At 43.8% G+C, this 14,226-nt stretch overlaps 1 protein-coding gene across 6 annotated transcripts in view; it reads right to left on the bottom strand.

Moving 5' to 3' along the window:
- Positions 1–14,226, bottom strand: part of SORBS1 (sorbin and SH3 domain containing 1) — a 246,539-nt gene that overhangs the window by 60,839 nt on the left and 171,474 nt on the right. For all 6 annotated transcript variants that reach the window (XM_061169987.1, XM_061170051.1, XM_061170177.1 and 3 more), the window contains 3 exons: positions 3,209–3,256; positions 2,953–3,082; positions 1,128–1,242 (listed from right to left, as the gene is read on the bottom strand). In XM_061169987.1, coding sequence (XP_061025970.1) covers positions 1,128–1,242; positions 2,953–3,082; positions 3,209–3,256 — 293 coding nt within the window. The remainder of the gene's footprint in view (positions 1–1,127; positions 1,243–2,952; positions 3,083–3,208; positions 3,257–14,226) is intronic.

The following is a 14,226-nucleotide window of genomic DNA, read 5'->3' as shown; positions in this document are numbered from 1 at the left end:
CAGGGTGGAGCCAGAGGCAAAATTCTCCGCTCCTCTCAGAACTTTTTGCTTAAAATAACTGTGGTGCACAGTAAATGCTGAAGAATGACAACTCTGAAGCATTTCTGTGACCTGTTGAACCTTTTTTCCTAATTAAAATTACTTATCCCTTTGTGCTTTTAAAGATGTCACCTTTTTATTTTATTAAAAGTCAAATCAATTATTCCTTAAAAACATGTAGAGCGAAAGAGGTGGAGGGAGAATAATTTGAACCCACATTTCAGAGGCCTACTTATTCTGGACTCAGTGTGGTAACAGCATTTTAATAAGAATCAATCCCCAGCATGATAATTCCATCCTGCTGGCACAGCTGCAGGGCTGCAGGGTTTATAGAGCTTTGGAGGATCCCTTTAACCATGTTCAGAATTCTGAAACCAGCTTTTTCTAATGAAGGGTGAATAAAAGGAAACGTGATCGGCAGATATGAAACTAATCAGTTTGTAAAAATTCTCCCCTGCTTTTGCTGGGTGGTCTGCTATGCCCATACAGGCCATTTTCCCCACTGATAACTGCTTGGAGATGTGAACTTGTGTAGGGAACCATAAACCAGACTGAATATGAAAATTCGTCCTCTCTATTGCACTTGTCAGAAAAGGAAGACCTAAAAGACATACTCTAACAGCCTGGGGCTTTTTTCCCCCAAGTCACATCATCATATTAATTATTTGGCTTTTAATGATGTACTAGTAACTTCTACAAACTTTGCGCATGTTCAAATAAGAGTCAGCTAAAAATCCCCAACTTTAGTCCAGTTAGTAATAAGCCTGATAAACGAATGGTTAGATGTTTAAAAAAAGATAGCAGCAAAATCAACCTTTACATTACAAAATTTAAAATTAGTGAAAACCATGAGCAAAAAAGAGCAACAAAGCCACAATGAGAGGATTCTTTCAAAGCACACTCTGGGGACTTATTTTGTGAACACCTGCAAAAGTGAAAAGGGTAAAAATGCTTCGTATTTTCATTGTCTTCTAAACAAAGCAAGTCTATTTCAAGGGAGAAAGAATGTAATCCAAGTGCACACACAGTGCATCTGGATTAAAGAACACGGGCAGGGTGAGACAAAAGAACTTTAATATGCACATTACCATCTTTTCGTTGGTCAGAACGGAGGACTTGCCCGGCTGATATTCGTAAATGCTTTTGGGTTCTGCACGGTATTTTCTTGTATCCGCTTTCTTATCTGGAGGCTCCCAGTCGTTTCTGTAGAAAGGAAATCCTATTAGAGCTATTTTCATGAAAATTGGCATCCGACAGGTCTGACTTTGGCTGACTCTAGTCTAATCAAGGAATTTTTATATCCGAGGCACAAAATCGGACTCCACGCAAAGCATTCAGTTGTGCTGGTTTCCTTCTTCAAACAAACAGATCCCTGTGTTCGCTTCACAAAAGGCTTGAGGTGTCCTGTGCTCACAACCGGACACCGGGAAGCAGAGAGAAGAGAAAGAGAAGAAAGGAAGCAGCAGCAGCAGCAGCAAAGCTTGCTCTGGAAAAATCCTTCACCTTGCTCTGTTCTCAGGAGCTTATCATTCCCCAGCCATGCCTGTACTTCCCACTCAGGCTAGTGCAGTGAGAGAGAATGCAGGTCCCGGAGCCAGGCAGCTGTGGCTCCAACCCTGCTACAGCACTTGCTAGCTAGCTGATCTGGGCCGAGCACTTTGCCGCTACCTACCTTAGTTTCCTCATCTGAAAAATGGGGTTGCTGTAAGGATTAAATGAGACAGTATGTCTCAGCATGTAAATCACTTAGCAGAGCGCCAGGCCCCCAGGAACCACTCAATAAATGTTATTTGTTACTATAACCATGTTCTTCTTCCCTATTCCACACCCCATCCGGTAATCATCAAAACTGCAGCCTTTGGCACAAGTACTTAACCCGATCCAGTGAGGGATTTCAGAGGATACATGAAGCCTTGGAAATTATTTGCAAAATTTTTATACATGCACACAATTGCACTTTGCACTGTGATATTATATTCCATTTTTCCTGCAAGGCTATAAACTTCTTGAAGGTAGGGACGATGATTTATGTATGTTTATATTCCTCCATAGCATCTGGTTCAACCTGCACACAGAATGTACCCAGTAGGCGCTCGATGAACACACTTGTAAGGATTTATGGGTATACCCAGCCTTCCTTTCAGATTAATTATCAAATTCCTCAGGCAGATGTCACTTACGTATATGTGGGATTTCAAAAACAGCCATTCATTTGTCTATGAAGATGGAAAAGGTTTGGAGGTGTGAAACAGTGTGTATTTAAAGGAAAAATAAATAATTCAGTTTGGCCAGGGCCTTTTTGTGGATTGAGAAGTGGTGGAAGATGGAGCTGGGAGACGCATGGGACACCAGTCCAGATGGCACAGGAGGTTGCTCCAGAGGGCAGAAGACTCAATAAAAGACAATCGGGTCATCTGGTGCGGGCATTAACAGATGACTGATATCATTACAACCATGTGAGCCTTATGCTTTGATAATGTGTTGAATAAATAAATAGATACTAAAAAGCGTGGCTTCATTTTAAAATTATATTCTCTGCTATGGGCCCCATCAGTATGCACAAAGTATAAAAACACATGACAAATCTTACGGCTAAGATTTCTCTTGTGAAGAGGTAAAAAGTGATGATAATTATCGTCAACATTATTTAAGTGCATACTGTGAGCCAGGCACTACTAGAAATGTTACATGCAGCATCTTGTTTTATCCTTGCAACATCCCTATGAATGCAAAATGTATCCCCATTTTACAGATGAGAACATTGAGACTCAGAAAAAACAAGTCACTGCTAATAAGTGACAGAGCAGGGATTCAAACTCAGGTCTGCTTGACTCCTGGCTCCAATGCTGCCTGACCCAGAGAAACAGATTGTGTATGAGAACCTAAAATCACAGAGTTGATGAGAGCACTTACCTTTCTGGGCTTGATTTTAGCGAGGAAGAGCGGGTCGGGAGGGGAAGTGTGGCCGACCTCTTAACTACCTTCTCACCATCAATGTAGTTCATCTCACTTTTTGAGCGAGGCACAGAAAGGGGAGATTTTGCTGGAGAAGGAAAAAGTGGGTGTGAAAGACTTTTAAAACAGATGAAAACTGAAAACAGGAAGATGTCTTCCCTCGTCCACCACTCTCCCTTCCTCCCCTACAACCAAGAAATTCTAAGTCACTTACTGTCTTCAGAAAAGGAATATCGAGGAGAGTACAGATCTGAATCATCATCTAGTGAACAAAACAAAACGTGATCAGGAGACATCCGGCTAAGGTAAGAGAACCGAGTGACACGTCCCCCACTGCCACTGTCCTGCACCAGCATCCAGCCACACCCGGGAGCCCAGCGGACGGAGGCGGAGCCAAGCACCAGAAGCTACACCACGGCAAACCACAGTTCAGAGCTGGGTTTGGAGAACCCACCCAACCAAACAGACCTGTAGTCAGGAAGGTACATTCATGACGCCTGGGGAAAGACTGCTCCTGACACCCAGAAACCCATGGGGACAAATAGCCAAAGGCCCTCTCGAGGGAATTTCCACAAGCAAAGCTGGTCCCCAGCCTGGCTGAGTGGGAAACGGGCTGAGATAGATGCCTGGGTGCTCATGCTGTCTCTGGTCCATACTGCTGAGTTTCATGGAGTCTCCAGACCTGCTGGGTGGGATGGGGAGGCCTGGAGGTGTGGTTTCTAGCTGCCCAGCTCAGCTGTGACCCATTTCATATGCTAGGGTTCCATATACAATATCATGGAGCAAAGAGGTACTGCAGCTAAGAAAACACTTTGAGAAACCCCTCATAATCATTTGTTTTTGATTCCACCTCAAACTGGTTCCTCGAGTAGCTTTCCTTCCTTGGAACCCCACATGCCCTCGGCAGATGTGGTTACATGGTTTGCTCTGCAAAGGTGCCTGCCGCTCACGGAAAGTGCCGAAATTGTGACTCTGGACCAAATCAAACACACATGGGTTTCTGTGGTGGGAGATGGCTCTCCAAGGGCACAGCACACGTCCCTAAATAAGTGGAACACCGACTGGGGTGCTAAGACTGGCAGAACAAAGACAAGACATAAACCCTTCATGGAGATGGCCGCATTGAACTAAACATGAGACTGCAGGTTCACTCACGAGAATAGGTTTTTCTGCTGTGACTGTCCTGGAAACCCAGGATACTTAATCACTACATCCATGATCCCACGAGGGATCACTACATCCCTCCAAAGAATTTCTCCAACAAGAGTTAGGCTGAAACAGCCTCTCCCGTTTTCTAATAGCTCGCTAACCTGAATTCAGAATTCATGAATATGGAATGAAGACCAACTCCTTCCCTTAAAATCAGTAACAGCTCTAACAAAGCACATGAACTAGCCTGCAAAGACAAGTCAGAGAATCCAATGTAATATGTCGATGGCTAAGTGTCAGTCAAGTCCTTATCTCCACGCAAGTCATTTTAAGTTTCAGAGCAGAAAAGGCCAGAATATTTTATAAAATGTAAATAAAGCTAACACTGCTATTGAGTATTATTCAAAACCAGTCTATCTCCCCTTTCGTCTCCCCATTTTATCTGTCCCAGGTCTCCCCAGCTCCAATAATGGAAAGGCTTCAGGTACCAAGATATCTTTTCTCCTCCCTCCCTCCCTCTTTTTGCTTTGATATTGACTAATTCTTATCCTTAAAGTTGAACAGGGCTTAAGGTTTTTCTGCCAGTATAGCCAAGCCTTTCCCTGCTATAAACTGAACATGCAAGCTTATTTATGTTAACTTTTGAAAATGGGGCAGAAGAAAGAGGTAAAATGGGATCCAGAAATACACAATTTTGAGGACTATTCTGAAGACTTGTGTTGCCTGCTTTTGTTTTGTATTACTGCTTTTGTTTTTTAACAGAACTTCTGATTATTGTACTGATAAAATGCCACAGCATCAAAGAAAACGAAAAATCAGCTTTGAATGCACAGATTTGATTGGAAAAATGGTGCCTGCCAAATGAGTAATTAGCTTAGTTAGAAACCAGTGTAAGTAGTGTTTAAAATCCAGCCTAGCATTTTAGCTCAAAACACTGTATCTCTCTGAATCATGGGGAAATTACAGCCTAGGAGCAGATGGTAAGGTGAGGGTTAACTTATAACCTCACTCTTGAGGTAAGCAGCACAGTTTTCATGAGGGAAAAATGGTATTTAAATATTCAAAGATCTTTTAAAAAATTCTCAGCTCCTTAAAAGTTTTTGCTCCCTAGAGCTTTCTAATGTGGACTTCTAGAGGACTTGTTAAAGGAAAATGAGAAACAGTTCTTCTGAGATGGAAAAAAAAAAAAAACCCAGCATGGCTTGGGCAGTTAATCCGTGTATTTTGAAAGTTAGAAGAAGTAGGAAAGAGAGGGGTGGGGGGTGAAGGCAACAGAGAAGTTTGAATGACTGAACCTTCTTAAAGTTGTTTCTTACTTGGTGTAAGTGGAAAAAGAAATCTCCCCCATATCAGGCTAGCACAGGGCAGGGGCGTCTCCGTGAACTAGCTTTTCATTTTTCCCAGTGTCCACAGGATCCAAGTCTGACACGTGGATTTCAGTCCATTGACTTTCAAGTGGGCAAACTGAAGTTGCACAGATTTATCTGAACACTAGCAATTAGGACAAGTTCCAGGGGATGTATAATTTATTCTTTTAATATTTAATGTTTGTCCTGCAAATCTAATGGAAGAAAATTTTACCTACATTTATGAATAAAAATAATAGCTGCTCCCATTATTAAGAGCCTAATAGTAACTGGTAATTTACTAGTATTGCCTCACTTAATCCTTGCAAAAACTCCTGGAGGTGCGTAAACATCTATCTTAGAGACAAGGAAATTAGGGCCCAGGGAGTTTAAGCAAATTTGCCCTTAGCCACACCCTGAAAAAGACAAAGCAGGAATGGATTCAAGGTCTTTCTGACCCCACTTCCCTACCTATGCCGTCCCTCAGCCCTGTGATAGGGATGGGGCTTCGTTCTACCCTCATCTGCCCAATCCTGGGGAGAACTGTGGCTATTCCATTATCATTTTTATTAGGGAAGAGGCAGGGGAGGGTGTTCTTTTGAAACTCGAGTCACGCACTGCAGTGCTGGCCAGGCTGACTTCTAGCCCTTGAAGCCTTTGCTCTACTTTTCTGCAACACGCCCCCCCTGGTGACATTTAAGCAAGTTTTCTGAGTTACCCCACCACACGTCTAGCTTTCCTCCTGCTCTTCTCCAGGGAAATGGGTAAAACTAAGTCACTCTTGCTACATCTTTCACTTGCTGCTTCTTGTACTTTCTCCTGGCAGGCTAAGTCTATACTGGGACAGGTGGAGATGCAGCTGGAAATACATTGAATGGGAAAACCGGGTATAAGGTTCACCTTCTGCATTTCTATACACCAGAGCTGGCCAAATATGTGTGTGTTTAACCCTAGTTGAGACACACTAAATGAAATGTTCCTCAAGTTGTCTATGAACACAGACTCCATCTATGCATGAAATCCTGCTTTCACTACTTCTCCAAGCGTCCTTTCAAAGAACGTCCTAGTGGGCTCAGCAGAGCCAGGATCTTGTGATTCCTACTTGTGGTGGAGTCACACGCTGACTGTGTCCTTCAGAGCCCCAAGCAGCAAACATCAAATCTTGGCAGCGATACCCAGAACTTCCTGTGCCAGTGACTTCCAGAAAACTCTAACACTAAGCAGCATTTACTGGGGGTGAACAACTCACTCCTGAGCCCTGAAGACCCCTGCCGGGCTTTGATGTTTACACACCAGTGATTGCCCTCTGGGCTTTGGCAATCTGTTCTTGGAGGCTCCATTTGGGGACAGCTACTCTCCTAAAACTGCCAAGAGGCACATAATTGCCTTTCCAACCACAGCAACTTTAAATAGACTAAAAAAGACTTCTTCCGTTTTTTGTTTTTTTTTTAAAAGAATTTATAATAATCTTAAAGACACTGGAGAAAGTGGTTTGTTCTATAAAAAGTGTGTAATTGACCGAAATGGGATGACTGACAAAAAGCAGTATTTGCATAATCGCTTGCCTATATCAATTAAATTTCAATTTTATGCATTTGTTAGGCCTTTAAACTTAAAATTATTTTTCTAATATCAGTGGCTCATTTTTAACACAATCTTTTTCCACTGCTCAAATTAATCCCTTTTCCTGCTTTACCCCACACACTCAGGAGGAGAAAGGATAAAGGGGTCGAGATAGACACACACACACCCACCCACCCACCCAACAAACAAAAATGGTCAAACAAAAAGGTACACAGAGGTGGGTATAAAGGCTAGGTGGGATTGGGGAGGAAGAATAAGAAAAAGGGGGAGTGGGGCAAGATGGTCAGGAAGAGTCCAGGGAGCTGGGGGAACAGCCCCCAAATCATCTATGTTCTGGTTAGAAGCAATCAAATTCTAAATAATGAAAAAAAGATCAATATAGGCTGTTAGAGTAGCTACAGAAGACAAATTCAGAAAAAAAATCAAATGTGAGGAGTAAAGAGAACGAGGTGGCGCAGGACAGGAATGAAAGGAGCAGAGGTCTGGGAGGACCAGGGGGCTGCAAGACAACTCACCGGCCTCATCTCCCGGGGCGTCCCTCCCTCGAAGGTGGAAAGGGACTAACTGCTACTCTCTCTTAACTATCTTGCAGGTCAGACTTCTGCGCTTCCTAAGCAGAGGACTTCTGGGCAGCTCTAGTTAGGGGAGCAAAGGTGATGGCTGCGAGCACTCAGCCCCTCCTTTGGGCAGTACTCGCTGCAGTTCGGGCACAGATCCTGGCCAGGCATCTTTACGACAGAACCATTTGCTTGAATTCAAGCAAAATAAGGCTATTCTCAGAAATCCTTTAAGGCCAGTAGAGGATTATCTTAAATATAGATATGCTTGGGAAAATCAGCCTCCTAAATCCTTGCCTTAGTGCATCCCCATCTAGGAACGGGGAAAAAGCTCAGTGAGACTGACCACTATGACGTGGTAAGTCACCACAACCTGAGGATGTCCTGAGGTTGTGTCTTGAGTCACTTCACCAGGAGGTGGCAGCGGCCACCATCAGCCTGACAGCAGTGGAAGAGGCATCCAAAACCAAGGGAAAAAGCTGGGCTCTGAGATTTCACCCTTGGCTGATACGATAGCCCTTTATCCTGACAGGACCAAATGGGTTCTCACTGGCATGGACCACAAAGTAATACACCAGTTACTCGGCTTTGCTGATTTGGAGGCATCATTTGAAAATATCTCCCACTTTCTTGACATGAAGCATGTCAAGAGAGCCAGCATCATCTGGCCATGTTCAGAGTAGAAAAGCGAGTTCTTTTCAATCTGTATTCCCCACTCTCATTCTATATTCAAATCCCCAAATTTGCACTGGCGAGTATCTCCTTCCATTTTTGGAGGATGAAAAGGGTGGCATTCCTCCACTGCAGTGGTTCTCAGCCCTGATCATGTGCAAAATTACTTGGGGAGCTTTCCTAACCTCATATTCCCGGATGCCACACCGGGAGACTCTGGCTCAGCCGAGCGAAGCATGACTGACTCAGAAGCAGGGCAAGCTGGATGCCTGGAGTTAGGCATCAGAGAGCCCCTGGCGAAGGGATCAACCAAGAGCACAGAGTGCAGCAGGAGAGGGAAAGGAATCAGCAGAGGAAATAAAAAACCCATGTCTGGGGGACCCCAGAGACCTGGGTTTGAATCCTGGCTCTGCCACTTGCTGTGTGATCTTCCACAAATTATTTAACCTTTCTGAGCCTCAAACCCTTTATTGACAAAAATGAGGACTCACCTCATGGGGTTGCTGGGAGGATGAACATGAGATAACAATTATGATGCACCCAGCATGGAGCCTTGTATTCAGTAAGGGCTCAAGAGATGGCAGTGCCAAGCACAGTCACTGCAGTGGTTGTGCTATTATCACTATGAACAGGATTCCACCACAGGGCTATTTCCTAAGGCTGGAGGCAGTGGAGGGGTTTCTGAGGCTGTTTCTCCACAGCATGTCCCTCTGGCTCCTGCTTCAGGAAGAAACCATGGGCAGGATGTCTGAAGACTCAGTCTAGCAGCCCTTCCATGGTCTGGGTGCAGCAGTGGGTGGCACTGGCTCTAGTCTCTATCAACATCCCCTCTCCCCACGCCCACAACCAGAAAGACCTAGTGGCATCTCAGATGCTGGGAAGGGACATGTGCCTTTAAGAGAGAGACTGGTGTGTAATTCACAGACAAGTAGCTTTGGGTCAGAGAGAAAGGAATGATGGGCAGGAGAGGGTGGGTCAAGGGAAGGTTTAAAAGAAAAAGAAAGTAAAGTTATCCCCAATGGATTTCTGGTAAATTCTTTTTATTTTTGATAAGCTTTCTAGGGACCAGGGTATATAGAGAAATTATAAGAAATAAGTCTTCTGAATTCATTCTACTCTTCCCAAATTTCCTAGCCCTAATTCCTCCCAACGACCGCATGAGATAAAGAATAATCAGACATAACCGTTGCTCCTGTCCCATAGAGTGGTCTCAAAGATTATAAAATGATTAGAAATGACTGCACCTTGTTGGAATTTACAGGCTTCTTTAAAAGTACATTTTAAATCTCACTGATTAAGACATGATAATTCTATTTGTCTTCTGAAAGTCTGGCCAGAAGTTTACTTTTTCACTGTAGCTGAGTGCGGGGGTGGGGGAAGGTTGCTAAGCTTGACACAAACTTTCACATAATCCTTCACTATTTAGGAGAATCAGCTTTGAGACACTTAGAAATGTCTTTTTTATACTGTATAATCAACTAGAATTTAGACAAAAAGCAGCAGCCCTTAGGCTAGGTTTTGATAGGTTTATTGCAAATAATTCTAGTTTCAAATTCTGAGTTCAAACAAAACAAAAAAACCAGCAGCAACAACAGTCTTCTACCCGCAGGGGACAGACTCCAGAATGACAGCTCACATTTCTCAGTAAATCTGTCTATTTTTTAATGCTCATTAAAAACTATTCGTAGAGGCTGCCTCGGTTAGGTGCTAATCCATCTTTAACACCCTTCTTTGAAAGGGATAACTGCTTCCCATGTTAAGAAGGGTGTGCGGAGCCCAGGGCCACCGACTGGTAGCGCGGGGCTAGAGTGGTACCGAGGGCAGGGCTGAGGAGGACCTGTCAGAACTCACAAACATCTAAACCACAAACCTGAGACTCTCTCATTACTTTAAAAAAATTAAAATGAAAATAACAATTCTTTAAAGTGAGCTAGCTCAAAGATTTCACTCGTTTGTAAAAAGCCTTCATCTAATTGAATACATCTGTGATCTACGTCTGAATCTGTCATCCAGGCAAGAGCGGGGGCGAGACAGAACCTACCCTGTTTTTAAAAAAATCTCCAGGGAAGAAGACTTCTTAGAAACTTGTGTTGAAGTCTAATCATCTTGGTTATTATGAATCTTTTACATCCAATCTAATTTTCTTCCTCTTTATCCTTTAAGATGATTTCTTCCTTTTTGGTCTTTGAAAATAAAAACTGGTAAGGTCTGCTTCCTAAATTATAAGTGAAAACTTATCATGTCATCCCTTACTTTTTTTTTCCTTTTTTGGTTGCATTGGGTCTCTGTTGCTGCGCCCATACTTTCTCTAGTTGCAGCCAGTGGTGGCTTCTCTTGCTGTGGAGCACGGGCTGTAGGCACGTGGGCTTCAGTAGCTGTGGCTCGCGGGCTTTAGAGCGCAGGCTCAGTAGTCGTGGCACACGGGCTTAGTTGCTCCGCAGCATGTGGGATCTTCCCAGACCAGGGATCGAACCCGTGTCCCCTGCATTGGCAGGAGGACTCTTAACCACTGCGCCACCCTTAACCACTGTCCCAATCCCTTACTCTTTATGCCTCGTGGTAAAATAAGCCCGACTTGACGTGTACCACCAAGCAGACGGTATCGTCAGCCAGGGTTGCTAGGTGCTGCGCCTGATGACATGGCAGCTCTGGGTGTGAGGCCAGAAGGCGAAACCCTGTCTTCAGCTCAACAGCCAGGCTGACTGGAAGCTGCTGGCACTGCCTGCGACAGGCCTAAGGCATTCTTCCAGGCTGATGGGAGTCACTGTTTTTCTCCACAGGACTCCTCCAGGTGGCCTTCCTCTGCCCACGTCTATGAGATTCTACACCTTCAGGCATGCTGTGTGCTGATCATCTTCCCTAGAAAGGAATCCTATCTTATGAGTGGGTTGGGTTCTCCAAGTCCAAATAAAGCACAAATCAAAAACTGCATTTGATCAAAATTACCCTAAAAAAATTTCTCACTCATCCAGTTCAGTTCGTTGTTTCTGAAGCAATGCTTTTTGGCTAGAATCAGCCCCCCAAGAGCAAAAAACTAGGTTATCCCACACCAGATAGACTCTTGCTGGAAGTAAGGAGGTCACTGATTAGAATGAAATCAACAGCTTTTAATTTTTTAAGTATCAGTTCCTTCGGTAGACTTTTCTTTTTGTTCACAATAGGCCCCAGGCATGAAAGGGTTGGAAACCACCGACTAGCACATCACAGGGAGACTAAAAATGGAATATGGTATTTTAACTAAAACTGTATCTAACACATCTCAGCATGTCATCGCGTATATGTTAAGTGATCAATAAAAGTTTGGTGAATGATTGAATGGACGACTTCACCAATGATGAGAAGGGCTGGGCAGGATGGTCTGCTGAGCTAATTAGAACAGAGAAGCACTTGAAGAGGCGACTGCACTGGGCTTCATCCCTAGAAAGAACTCTGCTTCTGAGGTCCAAAGCCTTCACTCAGCAACACTCTTCAGGCATGTGCTAAGGACCTACTGTGTGCCAGCAAGGTTTTCTGGGGCCTTCTGGACATGTGCTCTCACAACTGCCACCACGCTGGACACAGTACGATGAAGTAGCCTTGTCTAACTCCCTGCCTGACGTGGACTTGGGAGAAAAGAGGACACATCTTATTCACGGCACTGTCCTCAGTTCCGAGGACAGCACGTGGCACACACGCGTGCTCAATACTACTTGAATGAATGAAGCTCAGAGCTCTCAACATCTCATCCTAGAAGAGCATTTAATCAAAGTGCCTCCTGCCTACCCCACCCACTCCTCTCTTTCTGGGTCACTCATCTAAAAATCAGACAATCCCTGCGACTAAAATAATTCTCAGGATGTTGCCCTTCACTCACCTTTTAGAACCTTCTTTGACACCTAGGCTATTTACCCCAGAAAAGAATATCTTTTAGATACAAGTGTGGCCATCCTCCCCCGGCAGGTCCAAATTCCTAGCCAGCTCTTTCATGAAAAGGTTTCTAGCTTGGTCAAAACCCTTATTTTCAAGGGCTATCACCTCCCACCATGACTGAATCCCATACCTGGATAGGTCTTGGGGAATTCCCTACCAAGGAGATATACCTGGGGATACACCCAGGACAAGAGGGGCCCAGTGGAGAGTTAGTTGCACATATGGAAACCAGGTAATGTTTCTCTTGCGGACGCTGGCACGTCTACCTCCTGCCCATGAGCCATAATGACTCAGCTTCCCCGAGTCAGTGTGCCGCCACCGGCATCACGTGACCACCCCCAGATACAAAGCCCTGGGTATCTGAGTACAGGCAGCTTTTCCCAGAGCCCCCACATGTTCAAAGTATCGTAACTAAGCCACACTGGTTACCCCATTAATCTTGCAAACTCCAAGGGAATAGGATTAAAATACCACCTGGATAGACTCCTGTTACACAGTCAGCGAGGAGCAAGAGAACGCCACAAAACACAAGGTTAGAGGGAAGCAAATGATGGGGAGAGAGCTCTTAGCCACCAGGAAGAACCCCAAGGTGAAAAAGAAAGTAACAGGATCGGTACAAAGAGAGGCACATGATTTTCCTTTAATTACCTTCAGATTTAGGACTAGGAGTAGATGCAGGAAACTGGTAGGTAGGAGTGTAAGGATTGTCCTCTGCAGCAGAGAAAAGCAGTGGATTTTCAAACCATCCACTATGGAGTGGAGGAAGTGACAAATCTCCAACTGATTCTTTCAAATGACCCATTACCTATTTTAGTGTTATTAAAGCACACGGCATCACACTTGAATAGAGATTAATGAATTAGAAAGGACTTGGTTATTTAATATGGCACATCATGCAAATCAGTGAAATAAAATTTCTGCCAACCAAAAATGACTATAAAAACAAAATCTAAAAGCCAAATCTTATTCCTAAAATGGAACTAGAAGAATTAATTGAAGGCTAGGACAACAGATACACTGTCTAAGTTCATGGTACCTTCAGAATTTTGCTGGATTTCAGGAAGTTCAGGGAATTGGTACGTAGGGAAATAAGGGTTTTCTTCAGGAGTGTCTAGGCAGAGGAGCAGGTTTGGGAGAGAGAATAGAGGAAGATACAAATGGAGAGAATGAACGAATAGGAATCCACACACAATTCAGGCTCCTTGAATTCTGGAACATACTAAGCTTCACCAGGGATGAAAGAAATTCAAATTGCTTTTAAAAATCCAGTCCTTTTGCCTGAATTACTGAGACACGTCTAAAGACACAATATCATTTCTCTTCTTGGACAAAGAATTACATAAATACAGTCTCCGATGAGCAAAAGGCATTTAGCACAAAGCTTCAAATTTTCACCTTTTATGGGCAAAAAATATTAAGTATGCTAATAAATTGTGTGTAAAGAAAACAACTGTCATCAAATGATTTTTTTAAAGAAATCAAAGCTTGTGCTGTAGACATTAGAATCAGGGCAAATTAGTAGATTCTTAATTTTTCAAATACCTCTGCCTAGGGCAGGTAGTTTCGCTCAGAATCTGTAATTTAGTTTGAGTTATCATCTATAATATATGAGAGGACCCATGCTGCCTGAGGGGCAGAATTACATATTTTTCACATATGCACCTGTGTCTCGGCATTTGGGCCGCCAAAGCTGGATCTAAAGGTGAGAGAGACACAGATTGCTGGGGAAGTGGACATTGGCTTTAGGAAGTGACCAGTGGAACTGACACCATCTGATCAGACAGCCAGCATCACCACCGTGACTGAGCTCATACCTCAAAAAAGAGTGAATTTACTCTTGGCTCAGAAACACTAAATACTGAGCATCTCAAAATTTAGAAACAAATTGAAGAGGGGTACCCCCACGTTCATTCTGAACACTGCAGGAGCTAATTAACAGTGATGTTAGCTGGCAGCCACAGTTAATCAGAGAGACTGGTTATCTGCGGCATAGGCTGACCAGACAATGACCAGAC

The sequence above is a fragment of the Eubalaena glacialis genome, chromosome 1 (assembly GCF_028564815.1).
Source record: "Eubalaena glacialis isolate mEubGla1 chromosome 1, mEubGla1.1.hap2.+ XY, whole genome shotgun sequence".
NCBI lineage: Eukaryota > Metazoa > Chordata > Mammalia > Artiodactyla > Balaenidae > Eubalaena > Eubalaena glacialis.
This window is presented reverse-complemented; position numbering and strand designations above follow the sequence as displayed.